Source organism: Poecilia latipinna, unplaced genomic scaffold (assembly GCF_001443285.1).
Source record: "Poecilia latipinna isolate Pla-1442-1.1 unplaced genomic scaffold, P_latipinna-1.0 Scaffold709, whole genome shotgun sequence".
Taxonomy (NCBI): Eukaryota; Metazoa; Chordata; class Actinopteri; order Cyprinodontiformes; family Poeciliidae; genus Poecilia; species Poecilia latipinna.
Genome location: NW_015113325.1, coordinates 290,916 through 312,578, shown reverse-complemented (window position 1 = coordinate 312,578; position 21,663 = coordinate 290,916). Strand labels below are relative to the sequence as shown.

Sequence of the window (21,663 nt, the reverse complement as noted above, 5' to 3'; positions counted from 1 at the left end):
ACAATTAATAACCTTCCTTTTCTAAAAACTTTACTTTATTTGCTTGATTTTAGCTTTCTTCTTTTTTGGCCCTTTTCTGAACTGACGATTTTGGCCGACGTGACAAAAAGTTTGGACGAGCACAAAAAACAAAACATTTAAACAAGAAATAAATATAAAAACAGGAAGAGTCGGCGGTAATCAGTGGAAGACGGCATGAATGGTTTGCTTTCAACCGATGCTTTTTAAAATGTTTCTCAGTTTTTCTGGTCTAAACGTTTCCAGTGTTGATGTTTCAACAGGTGACTGGCTGGAGTATCGCTGCTGTCATCTTCCTCTGAGGACGTCCAGGAGCAGAAACGTTCCCAGTCCAGGAGCAGAAACGTTCCCAGTCCAGGAGCAGAAACGTTCCCAGTCTCCCGCCCAGCATGGACAACACCAAGGTCCAGTCGGAGGGCGGGCTGAACGTCACCCTGACCATCCGCCTCCTCATGCACGGAAAAGTAAGAGAAACCTGGATGTGGCGACTGCAGCGCTTCAGATCTCAGACTTTATTTCAAATCGAGACAAATTAAGCTTTTTGAGTGAACATCTGGATTTCAGCAGATGTTCCGCCACTCATACCTACAGATTTAAGTTCTGTAGCAACAGGTTGGTGCCACAACACTGCTAATCATGGAGATACTTTTATTAGCACTTTTTCTAATTTTGAAAACGTAGCGCACTTATCGTCCCTTAAATTAAATCTAAAGCCATAATTAAGTTTTAACTGCATAAAGTTCAACATCTTTGTTGAAGTTTTGGTTACCAACTGATAAGATTCCTGAAAGTAGTTAAATGTTAGTTTTCATGCTCTTATTTTGAAGTGAGTGAATTACAGAGCGGTTCCATTTCCTGTCAAGTTCTCTTTTTTCAATAACTTTATTTAAAACAAGAGACAGAAACAGTAAAATATGGACAGTAGAGAACAAAATACTTAACTGTAATATGTGTTTTATGCATATTATGTACATGTAAATTATATCAATCTGAAACTGTTGCTCGAGGGTCGTAGTCTTTCAGGGCAGGCAGCATTTTAGCGTTAGCTTCTGCTAAATTCCATGTTAGCATAGCGCTTTAGCATTAGCTTCCACTGTGAGTGTGCTGGTGCATTGCTTTAGTGTTAGGATGAACAACATATAGGGTTAGTGCCTTAGGGTTAGCACAGCTAACGGTTTAGCTAGCAGACCCCACCACTGGTAAATACTGAACAAACTCTATAAAGGTCTTTGTTTTTCTGCAGGAAGTGGGGAGTATAATCGGCAAGGTGCGTACTCTTGTTTATGTATAAAAAAATAAACATTTCTTAAACATTAATTGATACTCTAATGTTTTGTATTTGGTTTATTTTGAACAGAAAGGAGAAACTGTGAAGAAAATGCGTGAAGAGGTGAGATCCTGCAGTAAGAGCATTTATTAAATCAAACATTAGAAATTAAAGATCCAAGAAAACTAAGGCAAACCAAACTTGTTAGCTTCTGGCAGAACGAGAACAACTGATGTAGAGGCAGCAGATATTTACATAAAACTAAACAGGGATCTATGCTTCACCTTTTCTGCTCTGATGTTTTATAATTACTGACAGAATATGACTGACTACCTGAGAAGCTTTGAATATGGTGGCCATAAATGGCCAATATTCAAGCTAAACATAAAAAATGTGCTATGTGCGGTTTCTTTCAGAGCGGAGCAAGAATCAACATTTCAGAGGGAAACTGTCCAGAGAGGATCGTCACCATTACTGGACCTACAGACACCATTTTCAAGGCTTTCGCCATGATTGCCTATAAATTTGAGGAGGTGCGAATTTCCTACACTGTTGGTGCAAAACACTTTCAAATCCATCAGTCAGGAGTTTGTTAGGATATCAGTATATTTCTGTTGAGGATAACTGGATTCTTCTTGTGTTTCTTGAAGACCTTCCAGTCAAAATGGTGGAATGTAGTGGCCTAACCAAAGTACGACCTGTTGTAGAAAACTCTGCCAAACTCTCCATCCTTTTCCAGTTTGTGTAGACAGATGGGGTCCGTCTCCTCGTCGGCGCTTGTTGGATCCATTTGCTGTAATTCAGAGTTTTCCTTTGGATACTAAAATGTGTTGGAGGCCATTTCCATCTCCTCTTGATTGGTGGCAAAACGGCGACGGTTTAGCAGTGGAGTGGTGTTATTGTCCTTTCCTGGGTTTGGACGTTAAAAGGAGAAGGTTGCTCTGCTTCTGCTTCTGCAATGTTCTTGTGACTTATCACTGACTCTATAACGTACCAGTGATTCCTGTGAGAACGTCCAAACTGATTCCTCACTTCCTGGTCCAGACTGGAAGTCTCTTTGTCTTCCCTGGTAGATCTTGACACCTTTGTCTTTTTCAGTAAAACTGGAAACTTGTTCAGTGTTGGAGGACGGAAGAAGTGTGGAAAGCTACCGGAGCATTTGGACAACACCGTCTTAACGTTGGTGGACTGACCCGGTCAGGTTCTCTATAGTAACTTGATCTGAGCCTTGAAAAGGATCCAGTTTGGTTGATGGTCTTTAATTGTAGATCAGAACTGGATTCTTAACATCTTCTCACCGTCCCGCAACATTCCTGGTCCTTCTTCCCAAAGATGAACGTTAGGAAACATCCTAGGAAGGACGTTAGGAAACGTCCTAGGAAGGACGTTAGGAAACATCCTAAGAAGGACTTTAGGAAACATCCTAGGAAGGACGTTAGGAAACATCCTAAGAAGGACGTTAGGAAACGTCCTCAGGTCCTTCTTCGGTCCTTTGTTTCTCAGGTGAGGTGCAGATTCTCAATCATCCCAGACTCGACAAACTCTAAGTGCTGCAGCAGAAGGAAACTTAGCATCCTCTCCTGCCTCGTGATTGATTGGGTTTACCACAGTTAGCTTTTGATGAGGCCGTTCCAAGCATCCAGTCTCACAAAGATAACAGAAATCATTGTCATTTCCTGGCTCACTGAGAATCTAGACCAGTCCATTTCAAATGATTTTGATTTTTCAAATTTTGAGTTCAACGTTTTCAGACATTTGGTTTTGCTTGTTTTTAATTCAAACATGTAAACTCAATCCCTGGCACTTGTGATTATTTCAGAAAGTGTTTATTACAGCCCAGATACCAGCGAAAAAGTTTAATTAGTTACCGTCCTGCTTTCTTTTCCACTGATATTATCTAACACTGAGCAATGAGACTGCAAACACAAAGTTGTGGGTCGTTAATCATTTGTGTGACGTTTTCAAACGTGTGGCTCCAAATGCCACAGTTTAGCAAGAGCCGAAAATTTAAAAAGTCCTTCTCTCATATTCTGTACGTTTTTCTGTCGATTTGCTTGTATAGATGGTTTCTGCTAATGCAATTAAACATCATGAACGTTTGGGGCCACGTTGTTCCTGCAGTGAATTATGATCCGTTTGTTTCAGGACATAATCAATTCGATGAGTAACAGTCCAGCCACCAGCAAGCCGCCCGTCACCCTGAGGCTCGTGGTGCCGGCCAGTCAGTGCGGCTCGCTCATCGGGAAGGGAGGCTCCAAAATCAAAGAGATGAGAGAGGTGAGCGACCTGCAGTCACCTGATGAATCACTGAGCAACAGGCATGTCGCCCAACAGACTTTTGCAATTAATTGTTAAAGTTTGAAAGCATGTCCAGTTCATTTCAACTCCAGGCAAGGCCAACTGTGATGGGCTACAAAGCTAGCTGCGCTAACCGCTCTGCTAATGCTAAGGCGCTATGTCAGCATGGTAATTAGTGGAAGCTAATGCTAAACGGCGTGAGGGAGGAAAACTTTAATGCAGCCATTTACAGAACAGCCAATTAAATTACTGCTTTTTAAACTGATCCTGGACCAGGAGTACTTTCTATTTGGTCTGCAAAGTAACCAACCACACCTCGCAGACAGCAAATATCCTGCAGCTCCTGCATTTTAGTTTGCAGTGATATTAATAATAATCTGTAGTCAGTACAGAAAAACTCTGGTTACTGTAAAATCAGCTACAGTTATTCCAGGCTCCTCGTCAATAAGATGCTGCAAAACCCAATAAAAAGGATTAATGTGATTCTGTGACCCATCCATGTCGCAGCCTTGTGCACTTATTTCTTAAAAATGTGTTTTTATGTCTCGTAGAAATTACAAAAAGACTCAGGAATTAGCTGAAACTGAAAAGCTCAGCATGTTGGTTTGCTGAAGGCTTTCAACGTAATTACTAAAGGATTCAGGAGAAATGTTTTAAAATCACATTTTCAGAGAAAAGGTTCCAAACATGTAAAGAAGGGAAACTTGTCCAAAACAGTTCAAGGTAAAAACCCTCTGAACAACTGCAGCTCGTTTTTCCTTCACACTATTCAGTCTTTCTGCCAAAGCTGATCCATTGTCTGCAATGCTGAAAACTAAGCTGGACTTCTAATTATCATCATTTGTGATTTCTGATAATCAGAGGCAGCGAGAACAAACCTGAAACCGTTTTAAATTAGGAATCTCTACTTTGGAGGGAGGCTGTTGGTCCATGGCCTCTTAAAAAAGGCCATAAGTGGCACAAAGTCTTTAAAGTATAGAAAAACCAATGTAAAAGTGGGCGGAGCCACGAGTCAAAATGGGCGTGGCTCATACTGGAGGGGCGTGGCTAAGACTGGATGGGCGTGGTTATTACTGGGGGGCTCAGGATGAGGGAAAACGCTGCTGTTAATTTAACGACTTTATTACCATATTTATCAGCTTTTTAGACCTTTTGTTGCATTTCTACAGCTCATCTGTGAAACAAAAGGGTTTAGTTACGCTACATAACTTCGTCTTTACTTTGGATTTGGTTCTAAGGAGATGAGAAAGTCGATTGTGGTGTGAAGGTGAGGCCCAGAGCGAGCAGAAATGTGTTACTGAAGAACCAGACAACCTTCAGAGGACGACGTGTCGGCCATGTTGTCGTCACGGCGGAGGTCCAGCTGGTCATCCTGGGACGTGTGAACAGTTTCTGAGAAAACATGAGCTGGAGGCAAAGTCATGTTTGGCATTTATCGAGGGAACCGTCATGCCTAAGTAACAATGATGGAGCCTCTGGTTCAGAAATGATGCAAGAGTGATGGAGAAAAAACTGTGAAGCGTCGCCCTGAGACGGCTCAGCGACAGCCAGAGGACAAGCAGACAATAACATTTACTGTCAACAATATTAACTCAAACTCAGAGTCTACAAGCTGCTGCTGCTGCCCTCAGGTTAATGTCAGCAGATGGGACCTGAGAAATGCCGTACGGGGGGAGATTGGTGCCAAGCAGCATGTCCTGAAGGCAGGACGTTGTTATCCCAGATGGACACGTCTCAGCTGGGCAGATATTAAAGACGAGGCCAGTTCAATTAACTGAGAAGCTGTAAAACAAATATCCACCTGGAGGCGCTGCGTGACGTAACAATTTGAGTCGGTTACAGAGTCGCCCTGTCGTCTTGTCCAGTCCACAGGGGCCCAGGTCCAGGTGGCGGGGGACATGCTGCCCAACTCCACCGAACGCGCCGTGACAATCTCTGGAACCCCAGAAGCCATCATCCAGTGTGTCAAGCAGATCTGTGTGGTCATGCTGGAGGTAAAGTCACAGAACGTTTCCGCCGCACCTTACAGTCACATTAAAAAGACACAACACAACACAACACAACACAACACAACACAGCTTCTAAATCTGCTGGTTAAAACATCAGATACATGACCTGGTTTCATCCTCACTGCTCCCACTGGTTTGAATAGAAAATTCAAATCAAATGCTGCATCTGCACTGATTAAATGATAATTAGCGTGAGAATCGCTATATGCTAACTGTATTAGCACAATTACAAGATGTTATGGGGTGTCACTTCTCAAGTTAAACACTTTAAAAACTTTAGCTTCAAGCTAAATATTTAGCTTTGTTAAATATTAGCTAAGCTATTTAGCTCGCTAACAATATATTGAACTTTCTATGTGTTTAGTTACTAAGCTAAATAATTTACTTTTTAAGGCTAGAAAGCTAAACATTTATCTTACTATCTAAACCTTTATCTTCAAATCACTATAGTTTGAAGCTAAATATTTCGACAGCAAGCTAAATAGCTTAGCTAATATTTAAATATTTAGCTAGCCAGCTACATATTCAGTTTGAGGCTAGGTTGTAAAGTTTGTGTAACTTGACAAAATAGAGCAAAACATTTCATTTGCCAACTAAATATTTATATTTAATTTGAAACTGACATTAAATGAACATGAAAATATCAACTTTGAAAAATGAACCACATTCTTTCCTGTTGTGATAAACTAAATAACCCGTTTCAGTTTCTGACTGTAGCTTTAATAAACACCATAAGGGGTTCAGACGACTGATTATTTAAAAATTACACGACTGCAACAAACTCACAGCAGGACAGAGCACAGATACGCTTCATTCATTCATTCATAAGCAAATGATGCAAAGACAGAGTCCTTCCTACGACCGATGAACACGTTTCCTCTACATTCATTAAACTAAAATTAAGCTAATAAAGCAGAATTTCTGTTTCTGTTTCTTTCAGTCCCCACCAAAAGGTGCCACCATCCCCTACCGCCCAAAGCCTGCCTCCACCCCCGTCATCTTTTCAGGTGGCCAGGTGAGTGCTGAGCTAGCATTAGCTGAGCTAGCATTAGCTGAGCTAGCATTAGCTCATTAGTTTGTCCCTGCAGCAGAACCTGAGTGTTTACTGCAGCATCAGCTGCTGTCAGCAGCCCAGAGTTTTCCTGCTTCCTGCTGCAGATCGTTGGCTCTGCGTAAGGAAAGACGCTTCGCAGCAAAACGGCCCAGAAGAGGCCGTTTGTTTTCTTCATGCTGCTGGAAAACAGAAAACATGACTGTGTGACAAAAGGCTTTTACTTCACAGCCCAAAAAAAAGTTCTGTAAAGGTTTAGATTCAGATTTATGGGAAGAAGTGAGAAATAGATTAAAAAAACAAAATATCCAGCTGAGAAACAGAACATAAAATTACATATAATGATTAAATTTTAAAATATGTACACACTTCTGCCTGGTCATGATTCTTGTTTTTTTAGATCTCTTAACCCCAAAATGTACCTTTTTATTTTTCTTCATTATTTCTGGGAAAAAAGCATTAAAAATAAAAATACGAGCCAGAATGATAAAAACGTTTCTAATTAGCTTTGCTCATTATTTGTAAGATTCTTTAGATATAGTTATGTTGGAGAAATTAGAATAATGTTGAAAAGTTTATATTAGTAACTCGATTCACAACATAAAACTCAAATATACAGATTAATTACACTCATGATTTCAGCTTTTATTTCTGCTAATTATGAAGATTTTCTGCTTAGTTATGAAAACATGACAGTTGAGCTTAAAATATTACATCCAACCAATAAAAAAACAGAAAAGTGGCTGTACTGAAAAGTATATTTAATGTCTTTTTAAATGTTGCTATTTTGTTGATTAAATTATGATTTAGTTGTGTTAGATTTGTTGTTTCATGGAGCTTAATATGAATCTAATATTATTATTTTTACTCCTGTGATAAAATGTCACCACTCGTGGCATTAAGTGACATTTTATCTCAGTTTAATTTTAGTATTTTACGTTTTAACGAGTTTGTCTTTTGCTGTGTGATGTGCAGCCAGATATAAAATAAATTTTAAAACCTTAAAGTTGCATATTTTGGTTTTTAACGCTGCTCCTGGTGACCCGGCTGTCCTCCGCTCCGCTCCAGCCACTGAATCATCTTATCTCAGTGTTTGTCATCCGTGATTATCTATGCTGAGTGTGAGTCTTATCAGCCAGGAAAACAGGCAGCAGCTGCAAGGGTTGCTGGGAAATCGGCCACTTTAGTGTGACATCACTTTGTTTTGATTCTGCTCTGAAAGCCGAGGCTCCCGCCACGTCAGCCTGGCGTCTCTGCACTTCACAGGACGGTCAAGTTTCCTCTGAAGTCAGATCTGGTTTCACACGGTTAAAACATGGCAGGTCTTATCTCTGCTAATCCAAGTTTAACTCAGTAAGTCCAACTTAATTCACTTGTAATGATAAATTTGAAACGTATCCTTAGCTAAACACGCTTTAGATATGATAAACTCAAAAGCACACAAACAAAACAACAAGAAAATGTTGCAAATGAAAAGCTGCAGCTGTAGGAAATCGAACCACAGGGAAAACGGTGGATATCAAACAAAGCAGCGAGTGAAAATGGAAATCCTCCAGGCCACTAGGGGGAGTCTGGAGCAGAAGAACATGCTGCTGCTTTTAACAATGTGGTAAAAGACATGAAGCAGAGCAGAACTATTCTTTCTTCCTCCATTTACTGACAGCCTGGTCCATTATAATTTGCCTGCTGACGCCCCCTAGTGGCCTGGAGGATTTGAGTTCGGCGCATTCCCAGATGGTTACTATTTTGTTAAATCCAGAACCAGTTCATTGTCCGAAAGTGTTTATTGTTTAGATGTTGAATCACCTAAAGAGAGGCAACCCCACAGCATGATGCTGTTTTTAGATCTCATGTTTTCTCCAGAAATGCTTCCTGTATTTTGGCCAAACAACTAAAATCTCGTATCATGATCTGGTTTTCCTCCATGTGGCAGGTTTCAGTCCAGCTTGTTGACTTTGGGTTTCCCTCCTGACCAGCAGCCTGTCCGCCCCCAGTCACATCCAACTGGTTCTGGTACTGGTTGTTCCCGAACAGTTCAGCCTTTTCCTTTCCGTCTGAGGGGGGCGGTTTGGGTCAGATGGTTAAATCTTGGACACAGTTGGATCTCCCAGCAGGGGAACGATCCCAAATAAACACCCAACCTGGTTTCAGATTGAAAAGCAAGGCGATCTTAAGCTTCTGGACCGACTCCAGCCCCAAACATGTTGAACATTTGACTAAAAGCCAAGTTTCTGCCAGGAAACCAACCGATTTAAATGAATATTTCCAATCCTGCAAAGAAGAGGGAGCAGATATCCAGCCTAAATCATGAAACCAGTAAACCAATTCTGGTTACAAAACCGTAAAATTAAGATGTCTGTTCACTTGTGTAAAAACCAGAAAAGAAAAACGTCTCTTTCCTGTTGCTTTGCGGCCAGCTGAGGTGTCGACTCGTGACTGAAACGTGTTTTCTCTCCTCAGGCCTACACAATTCAGGGACAGTACGCCATCCCACACCCAGACGTAAGTCCTTTGTTTTCCTTTCCTCAGTTCATAATTACACCTGAAACTAGACATTTACACTCGCTGTGTGAGAACAGATGCCATCTTTCTATCTTCACTGCGACACTTCCCCATGTTTGGGTCAGACGGATTGTTTCTGTTTGATCACTGATAGAATAATGAGACATTTTTTAGTTTAGAAACTAAAGATGGAGATCCAAACCTTCTGATGGTCCATGAAACACGGACCGTGTTGTTTTTAAGCCTTTTGTAACAACTCTTTGCTAAGGGACGTTACCCACTTCATTGCTTCCACATAATGTTCTGTGTTGCCGTCTGTTTCATGAAGTGCACCAGTTCCTCCTGCAGCAAAACGGCACCACAACATGATGCTGCCTCCACACACTGAGGAAGCGACTCCTTTGCTTTCCTAATGTCTTTACAGCAACGCACTCAAACTTAGTTTCCATCAGACTCAATGATATGAAACAAACTTTGTTCCCACAGGAGATTTAACTCTTCGGCCTCTGAACTCGTTTCAGCTCATGCTGGACTTGTTTCATTGTGGATAATAACAGTTTAACGGCGTTTTCACAAGGTCTTTTGTTTTTCTGTTAATTAAACTTCTAGGAGCTTAGAAAGTCATCAATAGTTTTGAAAGCATTGTTATCCGACTGTAAACGTCAAAATCTGAAGTAAGTTTAATAAAAACTGGAAAGAATGGTGGCGTATCTTTCTGCACTGTGTAAGTAAATACCTGGTTTCTCCTGTTCAGACACGACAGTTCCTGTCAGAATCAGATCTTCTGATTTACTTCAGTTTAAGGAATTTGATTAGAAAGTCTTGACATGAACTGTTTTTAATGCATTGTGATCTAAGAGTAAACTTCAGAGTCTGAAGTAATTTAGAAACATGAGAAAAAAGAATCAGTAATCTGTCTTTCTGTAATGTCAGGGTTTCTGCAGGTTTCAATTCAAATTTAAGACTTTTTAGGAGAATTATGAGTGAAATTTAAGACCAAGTGGTGCCAAGGTTTTTACCACAGACTGTTGGGAGCATCGTACGGTTTGGCAACAGAACTGAGTCAGTGGCAAAGACGAACATCACCAAACCAACCGGCAATAAAGCTACCAATGATTGGTGCAAAACAGCTAGCTACACAGCTAGCAAGGGTTTATTTGCATCTAGTTAGCGGTAGCCTCATTTGCCTGGAGTGACAGAACCGCATGGACAGAAAAGTCCTGTGGGTCAAGAAAATCTACAAAAGACTAAATAGTCTTGCCACGACAAAGTCCAAGACTGTGATTAACATATTTAAGTCCAACTTACATGTTTTCTGACGAATTTAAGACATTTTAAGGCCTTAATTTTAGATGCATGAACTGAAGGCTTTTTAAGGCGTGCAGACAGTGTCAGTAAATCTCTGGTTGAAGCTGTTCGTAGTCATGGAGGCTCTTTCAGATCTCCTGAAGTTGCTTTGGCTCCAGGTGACCCTGCAGCTCAGCAGCTGGTAAGACCTGGTCGGTACCATGAACCGGTCCTGGTGCGTAAAGACGGCGGCGCCTCAGCAGCCCATCCCGTCTCCGTTAATAATCTGCCTTCATCTGTCCTTGTCGTTGGAGCATCTCAAGAGCCTCCTTGTGTCAGATCCACTAATTCAAAGCCGAATGGTGATTGATGCCAGAGGAGCTGGCGGCTGACGGTGCAATCACTCACCTGACCGCCTCTTCCCACCCTCGTTAAAAAGTCCTTTTAAAAGGAGAGGATGCTTTTAAAGCGGACGACAACCTGTGATCATGTTCAGAGCGCAGCAGCGCCTGGCGAGCGTGTTGGGCTACAGCTTGTGGAAATTCATGAGAGCAAATTAAATGACTAAAACATCTTTGAGAATTACAAGAAGGCAGGAAAACGACTCACATTATCTGGTAACTTGCATCTTCTATCAGAAAACCATCATCTCTCTGTGTCTCTTGCTTTTTGTCCTCCACCGCCCGTCTCATGTCTTCCTTCTCCTCACCCGTTCTTCACTCTGGTTTATGTTTTCTTCATTTCTTGGTGTGACCTGTGTAACAGTAACCTCTTAGTTTTACTTTCCCTCCTAACCCTTCAGCAGTTGACCAAGCTCCACCAGTTGGCTATGCAGCAAACCCCCTTTACCCCTCTCGGACAGACCACCCCTGCTTTCCCTGGTACGTACCCACAAGGTACCCCTGTAGACGTTTTCTCCTCTTTGCATCCAGAGAAATATTTCTTCTCTTCCCCCTTCCTCGCACCTTATCTCTCTTTTGGCACAGCATGACTTTGCCTCCGTCGTTTCTTTCCTCCTTTGATTTTCTTTAACTCATATATATTTTTTCTTGCCCCTGTCTGATATTACTCCAGTAAAGTGGAAAAAAGGAAAACACAAGCCGCTCTTATGATTTATTCAGTTACGTTATCGCAGGCAGCAGGTCACAGAGTCTACCAACAGATTTTCAACACTTAAAGATTCACTAAAAGTGAAAATCAACAGATGAATGCAGCATCTTCATCGAGAACTTCACAACTAAAGATCAAACTCTTTTATTCAAGTATTGCAAATTCAGGAGGAAAATGGACACACCTGGTGATTAGAGCCACTAATTCACTGACAGATAGTTTTTTTTGTTGTTTAGCACTTTTGCTAACTTTGAAAACGTTTAGCGCACTTAGCTTCTCCTACATCAGTTCTTACAGAAAAATTATAAAACGCTAATTTATGTGACTGTTTTGAAAATGTTCAGATGAATAAAGTTAAGTTTTGTTAGGAATCCTTCAAGTAATTAGACGTTTATATTGATGCTCTTATTTTGAAGTGAGTGAAGACTGTTTACGTAGTTTGTTTCCTCACTTTCTCGTCTTTTAAAGAAACTTTATTGAGCAAATGGCAACTATACAAAAATGAGGAGGTATACAGAATAATACAACAGTTACATGAACAAATACAATCATTTATATTGGGGAAGTGTCTTCAGAGCTTCCTGACACTTTAGCATTAGCTTCTGCTAAAACCATGTACCACGTTAGCGCTACTAATGTTTACGATTATGTTTTAAGGTTAGCAAAGCTAACTTTTTAGTTAGCATACCCACCACTGTTAGCATGTAATGTGATGTTGAGCCAAAATGGACCAGGAAATTTGGATTAGCATAGAAAAGTTTAAAAGAAGAATAACAGAAAAGGGGAAATATACCAACACTGACATAGAGGACGAACAAAGAATGAATGAATATGGCAACATCTTCCTGACAATAATCACCACAGAGAAATGAAGTGAATATGGAAAAACCTTCCGTACATAAATGATTAAACAGGAATTGATCAAAACCCAAAAAACTGAAGTCTCGCAGCACGTCTCCATGTTTGTTGCCAGAAAATCTCTTTCCGACCGTCGAAGTTCTCAATCCATTAGTTTTCCTTCTGAAGTACAAATATAAAAGTTGATGATGAATTTATGGGAAACATTTGTAAAATTTATTTTTTTCTACACTTATGCAGGCCTGGAAAAAAACTAATTCATTGTTTTCTAGACCAGGCAAAAATCCTACAAGTCACAGATATTTTCTTAAATCACTTAATTATTAAAAAGTAAATCAAATTATTGTGTAAATCAGGAGCATTGGAAGGCCTTAGGTCATACGATGTGTTCTCATGTTGTAATTATAGATTTAAAGGTGTAGTTCATTATTTTTCAAAGTGGTAGATGCACCAGCTTCACACTGGATGACGACTGCAGTGGCCGACAGCCACAGCATGAACGGGTCTCTGTTGTGGTTGGAAGAGCATTATTGGCGACCTGTGGCCGGAGGTGGTAGTGTTGGGTTTACAGCTGGGTTTGAGTGTTGGCAGCATATCTGCTCCATTTTCCTCCAGATGAAATGATTACACATGAACGACGTCACGTAAAAGGAAAACGTTTTGAGAAAAGTGTGGTCCTCATTCAACTTGATGAGAACTGAAAGGTTTTGAATGGAGGATGAGTTCTGCTGCTTCTGCTCATGAGTTTAGTGTTAGCTGGATGACTACCAGGTGTTAGCACTTAGTGCTAAGCTAGGCTAACAACAAAGTGATCTTAGTACGAGGATAAAATCCAACAATGTTTAACTTTGCTCCTTTATTACAGCTGAATAGTTTAAGCTATTTAACACATTGTGTTTTGAAGTGGGTTTGGGTTCTAATGTTTTACAGCGTTTGCTGTAACCCCCAGTGTGCTAAGCTAGGCTAACCGGTAGCTGGCTTTACGTTTAGTGACTCACATTAAATATAAATATTTTTATAACTCAATTCCTTCTCATTACTTCAAAATGCTAAGTTTGGTCACAGCAACGTTCACATCAACATTTTCTTGTATTGTTCTTTAGCTTATCTCACCAGGCTATTAGCCAACTTTATCTTCTAAGCTAAAATTAAATCAAATTATTAAACATTCTTTAAAATATTATAACTTCTGCTTTAATACATTTCTTTATATTTGGGTGTTTATTAAAATGTTCTGCATCTTTATGGGTCTGTTCAGATGGGTTAGCATTAGCTCAGAGCTAAAATCAGCGCCTCCGGTGTGAGCCCGCAGAAATGTAGCTAGAAGCAGAAGGAGATGCAGTGACCAAACATTTCCTTTTCCTCGGACATGTCCTCGTTCTGATTGGCTTTCTTTGATGAAAATCTCTGGATTTCCAGGTTTTTAGGGGATCAATAATGTACTTAAATGTCCTGGTCTGCCGTTCGACGTCTCTGTTGAGCCCAGGAGGGAACGGCGGCAGAAACTGACCAGGCGCCGCAGAGGAAGATTTACAGACGAACTGGAAAATAAATGTTTCTGTTTTTCACAAAGGCGTCGTATAAATCACATGATGGACAAAAACATCATGAAACCGAAAGAGGAGGACAGACAAAAACTCAAACTATGCAGATTTTCCTGCCTGATGCTTTTTATTTTTAAAAAACATCAGACAGGAAATCTGAATATGTTTTCAGATTTATGTAATTTTTGTCCTGGTTGACTTAAAAAATGAGGTTTTATTTCTACAGGTTAACTTTCTAAACTGCAGAAGAGAAATCATCAGGGATGGACAGATGAGAACATTTCCACCTGATATCAGATATAAATCTGCCGTTATTGCAGGATTTACCAATATTTACCTTTATTAGATACATTTCTCTGCACCTCTGACAACGTTAAACCAACCAACCACTGACGTTGACCCATAATCTAACGTCCCATCAAACACAACATGGCCACCAGAATTTAACCCAGTTTAACTCATCAGAACTGATACGTTGAAAAACGCCCATGTTGACTGTTGGTTGGCAAATCTCACTTCAAATTCTGCCTAAAAGTGGCAACTTTAAAAAACTGAACTCCTAAATGTTCCACATGAAAATGGGTTTGTATATTTAAAGGACTAATCTGGCTTATTATCCTGTATCTGTATTTACTGAAATCTGTTTACAGATCTAACTCATCTAGAAGTTACTTGGTAGAGTCACAGTCTTCTTGTTGCACCTGGTTTCAGGTTTGGATGCCAGCCCACCAGCCAGCACCCACGAACTCACCATTCCCAATGATGTGAGTACAGATTCAAACGTTTTTCATCAAGATCAAACATGAGAGGAAAATGTAAGACGTGTTTCCAGCCCCACAATGAAGATGAACAAGAGAAACGGTTTTAAGTGCAGATCATAAGTTATTCCACTTAAATGTCCAACTAGCACTAATGCACAGACATGCACCAAGATGAAGATCCATATAAATTATTAAAGAATAACTAAACTATATTTTGCTATGTTTATTAAAATGTAACTAATCCATAAATTAGCTACTTTTTTCATATAAGCTTTATAAAGTAATTCTTTAGGGTGCTATCTTCATGTTTCAAATGTGCAAATTATAACATTTTGTTGTAAATTATTTAAATTCTGCAATATTTTGCCTAAAACCTTCTCAGTGCTGCCCTCTGTGGGTTGAGCGGTGGTACTGCAGTCAAATTCTTCTATTGGTTCCAGCAGTCCAGGTTGGTTGATGTCACTCAGCCCCACCCACAGGTATAAAACCATCTCAGACACGCCCCCTGGTGGCGACACGCAGAAGCAATAGCTAGTATACTTGGAACTGATCCGTAGCGTTTTGAAGCTAGTGAGGAGTTGTGGACGTGTAGTGGAAAAGATCCTCTTTGCTCTCTGACTGCAGCGTTCAGACAAAATGTCACTAAATTTATTGTGAGTCACTTTTTCAAAAAGTCTCTAAAAGTTGCTAAATATGGAGCCAAAGTTACAAATCAACAGTTTTCCGAGCACAGGAGAGCCGTTCCACTCCGTGTCCACATTGCAAATGAATCACAAGCTACCGATTATTGATCGCCATGGCAACGATGGGTAATCCACCTCCTGACTCGCCACTAGGGGGCGTGTGTCTGAGTGAGGTGGTTTTATGAAGGAATGCAGGGCTGTGTCGTTGTACCAACCTGCAGTACCACCGTTCAACCCAAAGAGGGCAGCACTGAAACGGTTTTAGGCAAAATATTACAGAACTAATCAAATAAACACAAAAATCTCAAAATTCACACAGAAACACGAAGAACCTTATACATGTAGACAGTTTATTGGCAGAGAAAATGTTTAGAGATTACAGTTTAAATAAAATGTCTGCTGTTTGTTGGTACTTTTTACCACCAACCTGCAGCAAAAACAGTGCAGCATGACTGTTGGGTGAATTGGTCTCTTTAAACTGATATTACTTTTAAGTATACACAATGAAGAATCCCTTTAAAATAATAATATTGGTTTAATCTGATAAAAGCCGATGAGTGAAGCCTTTCTAACATATCACTGCCTCTTTAGACGAAACAATCCTTCAAACTGAAACTCCTTCATCCTGATGGCACAAAGCTGAAGTCTCCCATTAGATCATCTGCTGACCATGTCATTACTCAATCAAATTCCTACGATTTTAATAAAACCCAGATCATTACATAACCCATTACACTTCCCTTTTCATTAAACGTATCAGTTATTGAGTCTAAACGCTGTGAGACAGCCCAGAGGTTTTCCTTCTGACTCTTTCGTTTTCCTTCACAGCTAATAGGCTGCATTATTGGACGCCAGGGAACCAAAATAAATGAGATTCGACAGATGTCTGGGGCGCAGATCAAAATCGCCAACGCCATGGAGGGCTCATCAGAGCGGCAGATAACCATCACAGGGACCCCTGCTAACATCAGCCTGGCTCAGTACCTCATCAACGCCAGGTAACGTTTCAACCTGAGCAGCTGGGCCTCGACCGGCCCAAAAGATAAAACCAGCACCAGTGGAGCTCCGGAAAATCAGCTCCATGTTATTCTGCTTCTTTGAAGAATCTCTCAGTGATTAGCTGCGTTTCCAGTACAAATTTGATCAAAATTCTGTTAATGTCGAAAAACCAGAATTTTCCAAAACAAAGTGCAATTAAAATCACATGAAAACAAGTTTTATTGTGCAATAAGTAATTATCTGGCCAATGGAAACGCAGCTAATGGCAACTAATGTGAGCTTTTTTTCCCCAGAAGTCGTTCCTTTAATAAAGTTTCTCCCAAAGTGTGAAAATGTAAATTAGAGAAGTTTCTGTCGGACGATTCCTTAAAAGTGAGTCATGGAGGGACGACAAGCTGGAAGCAATCAAACGATACATCTACAAATTAACATTCAACTCCTGAGTTGAGAACAGAAAAAATCTGAGCACCAATAAAGTAGCAGAGGTGATTTTAAAGCAGAATTCACAACGTAAGCGGCGTTAGCTCAGCAGAGCAAAGCTTTGTGTTTCTGATTCTTCAGGAAGATTTCTCCCTCCAGGAGCTAACGGCTAACTGCTTTCTCACGACTCCAACGGCAGGTTCAGAGACGTGGCCGCCATGTGGAACGACCCATCGTCCATGACTACATCCTGAAGGCCGCCAAATTCTGGCTATAGCATTAGCACCTTGATTCTGCGTTCACTGTTAGCTTGGAGCCAATAAGTTCTTTGTTAGAGCCTGTTTTCTGCGTATTGGTGTAAAAAATACTTTGACATTTTGAAAAACATGCTTATCCTGCTGTTTAATGTAGATAAACATACAATTAGTCATATGTTAGCTTAGCCTCAGTTAGCATTCCCAGTTAGCTTAGCATCATAAACATCCTAACCAGAAACATTTTGAAATAAATTGGTTGCAGTGACAACAAAACATTTTTAAGTGCTGAAATCTTGAAATGTGAAGATAAATGTTATTAAAAATGTCAGTAACACTTTATTTGAAGGGGGTTGAATAAGACTGTCATGTCACCGTCATAAACATGACATAACATGTCATGAACATGAATAAGCCTTCATGAATATTTATGACTGTTGTCATAAAGCGTCATTCGGTAAATTATGACACTTTTAATACAAAGTTGACATTATTCAAAATGTCTTTGTTATGACAACTTGACATTAACCAAGAAATTATTACTGTTATAAATTTGTTATAAAAGTTTTACTGATTGCACTTTAAAAATTAGGAATCTTTATGTTATTAAAGGTAAAGTTTAAACAGTAATGATTTATTGGTTAATGTCAAGTTGTCATAACAAAGACATTTTGAATAATGTCAACTTTGTATTAAAAGTGTCATAATTTACCGAATGACGCTTTGTGACAACAGTGATAAATATTCATGAAGGCTTATTCATGTTCATGACAGGTGTTATGTCATGTTTATGAAAGTGTCATGTCAGTCTTATTCACCCCCCTTCAAATAAAGTGTTACCAAAATGTCAAACTATATTTTATTTATTTAGCATGTAGCATTTCAAAGAAGTCATTTCTGTTGCTCAGTATTATCATAGATAAAATTACAGATTACGTCATTGTATGCAGAGTAAAAAACAGTAAGACGTAAATAAAAACCTGGTTTAATGCGGTTAGAGCGATGTGATGCTGCATGGCCTCATCAACACGACGTCCAGCTGATTTCATTGCAGAATAACTTTCACTCTTCAGCGAAAGTTTCACAGTTTTATTTCCGTTTGTGTCCCCGCCCTCCCCGCACCACGCCCGCCTCCCATCCCTTCTTCTTCACCGTTTTCAGGCTGACGTCTGAAGTCACTGGAATGGGCTCGCTCTAGTTTCCATCCTCCGCCGTGCATCACATGACCTCTGAGCAAACGGCATTAAACGCGGTTTATTGACCTCCGTTTGACCGTTCTGCTGTTTTAAGTCGATATTGTGAAGGTGTCACTCTCACCTGAAGCTGTCATTTGTTTTCCTCTGGACTCTTTTGCCTCCTTTTGTTTTTGTCGCTCCACGTTTCACAAGCTCTGACGAGCTCTTACTCATTTTCTGATGATTTTCTGATGCAACGCGTGTGCTTGCAGAAGTTATTGCCTGTTTGTCTCAGCAACGGTTTGCATGACTCAGCTTTTGAGATTTATTTTAAAGTCGTGGAAGTGGAAGCTGGAACTGAATACATTTGTTAGATTTTCAAGCCGATCTTGTTTCCATGTGACAAAAAGCTGGGAAATGAAGGTTTGTCATGTAAATGATGGCAGCAGAGAGTAAGATTCGTATCCACCTGCAGCCATTTGTGCTCCTGATGCTGTAATTTTACCTGTGTTCACCTGGACCTTTGGGAGACGTCGGCTGCGTTTGCAGTGAAATCTCTGGGGTCTTTTGGCTTCATTGAGCTCTGAGAAATGATTTCTTACACAGATTATGTTTCTGTTCTGCATGTTTTTCACTTTGCACCATTTTCTGTTGTGAACATTGAAGCATAAATCAGTTCCCAAAATATAAAGTCTCAGTTTCATTTGTATTTTGCTGTTTTGAATGACAAAATAATATTTTCCAATCAAAGCTGAATGTATAGGAGGTTTATTTTAAATGCTACGTTTTAACTGTGTTCTAGGATAATGTGGCTTAAAAACATATTGGAGAAACTGATGAGCTTTATTATTGATCTATAAAGTAAAATATTGACATCCATCCATGGATCTCCAGCAGTTATTGGTATAAACCTTCACAGAACCACATTCTCACTAAATCCAGCCTGCAAGCGCCGCCATCTTGGAACGTTTTGATGCATCCTGAACCAAACGAAAGCTTTGCAGAACAGCTAAAATACAACGGAGCTCATTTAGTCTGGAAGTTCAGATGTTGCAGGACGGCTAGAGCTGCTAACACCTGATTTAGATTCAGTGGTGGGCACCGCTAGCTAAAACGCTAGCTATCCAAAAGAGCTAATCATAAACCTTAGTTACGCTAACGCTAAAGCACTACAACAACACAGTATTTGCTGGAAGCTAATGCTAACGCGCTAACAGACAGGCATTTCTCCTGTATGTTTTTGTTTAAAATAAATTTAGTAAGGGGGGAAAAGGAGAAAATGTGACAAACCTGCTGTGCAAACTTCAAAATAAAAGCATGAATATGAAAATTTGTTAACACAATAAAAACTTCAACACAAAAGTTTAACTTTATCCAGGTGAAAGTTTACAAAATAGTCATAATTTATCCAGAAAAACGAATGCAGGGGAAGCTGAGTGTGCCAAATGTTTTCAACGTTAGCTAAAGCGCTAAATGAAGAGTTAGCTCTCCTGCTAGCATAAATGTGCCCACCACTGCTGGCTGACGAGTCTCCATCTTTTTGCCAGACCTGCAGTCACTTTTATCCCTGATCATTCAAAATGTTTGTCATATTCCTCTTTGGTTTCACTCTGATCAGAATCGCCTCTGTAGTTTCACTCGGTTTCTGTGCAAAAGGAGCAAAACAGAATGACATGAAGTGATTTTTGAAGGTAATAATATGTATGATTATGTTTTTGATCATTCAGATCTCAGATTTCTTATGTATTCAGTTTGTCGTAGTGTTTTGTAAAGGAGAGACAATGAGAATGAAAACCGTTTATTCTTTTCCTCCTTTGACTCAAACTGTGTTCATTATAACTTTAAAAATAATAAAACTAACTAATAAAAAAACTAACTAATAAAAAAAATAAATCCTTCAGATAATCAAACCTCTGATTGTTCCTCTCTTTTCACCGGTTTGTCGTAGAATCCACCGTCATTTCATATGAAACAAAGACGAAGCCAGCCAGGCTCTCTGCTCATCAAACGTATTGATCAACAGATTAAAATCAGTCAGCAGCTCAGGAAAAGCAGAAGTTTCATCAGTTCGCTGCTCTGGAGTGTGTGTAGGTGTGTGTTAGCAAAACGCAGAAGCGCACCGGCAATGACCTTAGGGAAAGGTCAAGGTCATTTCCAAACCGTTTGATTATTCCAGAGGACACGTTTCAGACAGCTGCCAATCTTCCCAGGAGTCCCAGCAGAGAACGCTCAGAGAAATTACCAAGTTAGCAGGTCAAAGGTCATGACCGGTCAGTCAGTGAACTGGGCTGAAGAAGAAAGCCAGAAATCTTTAATCATAAACATTAGTTCTGGTAATGCACCATATGAACCAGGCGTTTAAGAGAAGCTAACATGTTTGCATTAGTGAAGCTAATACTGAAGCGCTACATGAACATGGTAGGAGAAGCTAGTGCTAAAAAGCTATACAAGATAGCATTGCATTTAGCGGAAGCTAATGCTAACGCGCTACAGAAACATGGCATTTAGCAGATTCAGCAGAACAACATGTGCTACAACAGTATTTCACCCTCAATAGGGTCAAACTTAATATTCACCTAACTTTGTGCTTTGGATCAAAGAATCACTTTGACAAGTAAATAAATTAAAGCCAAGTAAACAAGAGCTTCAGGATTTACAATATAATTTAGGGGAAATTCACTAAATGTTTTCAAAGCTAGCAAAAATGCAAAAACATAAAAAACATTAGCAGAAAAGAGCCTGCGAGCACCGACAGAGGGAGAGATTTCCTCTTACCACGACTGTAGATGTACTCAAATACTTTTAATAAAAATCCCCGTTTTGCTTTGTTCCGTCACATTTAGAGCAGAAGAAGAAGAAATAGCCAACTAACCTCTGTGTTTAGAGGATGAACAATGAATCCATCTGATATTAATGCAGAGATTAATTTAAATCTCAGATTAATTTAAATCTCTGCATTTCAAACTCCAAACTTTGAAACCTTTGTGTTTTAGGGAAATTATCTGCCTAAATGTTTGTCTGCAGTCGACTCTCAGCAGACATTTGCTTTATTTTAACTTTTCAGGTCTTTTAGGTTTTAAACTAACATTTGTCCAGATTTTATTTCCCAGAACGTCAGAGTTTATTCGACAGGAAAACAAACCTAAAACCAAAACAACAGGAAGCTTTTCAGCCTGACGCAACAAGCAGCAACGTCCCAACAAACAAACGCCACAGAAACTAATGTTCTGTTCCTGAGTCGCTTAAACTCAGAAGAGCTGAAACGACAATTTTGTGCCAAGGAAAGGAAAATACTTCCTGTAGACTTCTGTGCAAAAGTCTTAAATCACCTTTACTCTTGTCATTTTTCTCTCCATTCAGTTCTTCTTTGTGACCTTTATAACATATTGTGCAAAGTTTTACTGAAAATAAGAGAAGCAAATTGTTG

General features: G+C 39.8%; 1 protein-coding gene and 1 long non-coding RNA gene across 7 annotated transcripts; one reads left to right on the top strand and one right to left on the bottom strand.

The window, feature by feature from the left end:
- Positions 1–324: 324 nt before the first annotated feature.
- On the bottom strand, positions 325–21,456 carry LOC106955147 (uncharacterized). Of its 2 annotated transcripts, none has more exons than XR_001426511.1 (3): positions 21,446–21,456; positions 9,423–9,425; positions 325–395 (listed from the first exon to the last, which is right to left on the bottom strand). It is a non-coding gene; the product is annotated as an uncharacterized LOC106955147 (long non-coding RNA). The 2 variants fall into 2 exon arrangements; XR_001426512.1 differs by lacking the exon at positions 21,446–21,456 and adding an exon at positions 13,895–13,913.
- pcbp3 (poly(rC) binding protein 3) lies at positions 331–18,552 on the top strand. Of its 5 annotated transcripts, none has more exons than XM_015045144.1 (12): positions 331–482; positions 1,262–1,285; positions 1,376–1,408; positions 1,702–1,818; positions 3,431–3,562; positions 5,449–5,577; positions 6,533–6,607; positions 9,104–9,145; positions 11,235–11,313; positions 14,656–14,708; positions 16,217–16,386; positions 17,007–17,405. In XM_015045144.1, exons 1-12 carry the CDS (start codon positions 408–410, stop codon positions 17,059–17,061), a joined length of 984 nt encoding a protein of 327 aa, XP_014900630.1. In that variant the 5' UTR covers positions 331–407; the 3' UTR covers positions 17,062–17,405. The 5 variants fall into 5 exon arrangements, with proteins under 5 accessions (XP_014900630.1, XP_014900633.1, XP_014900632.1 ...); XM_015045147.1 differs by lacking the exon at positions 17,007–17,405 and adding an exon at positions 18,223–18,552 and having other exon boundaries at positions 389–482; positions 11,238–11,313; XM_015045146.1 differs by lacking the exon at positions 17,007–17,405 and adding an exon at positions 18,223–18,552 and having other exon boundaries at positions 389–482.
- Positions 21,457–21,663: the final 207 nt, after the last annotated feature.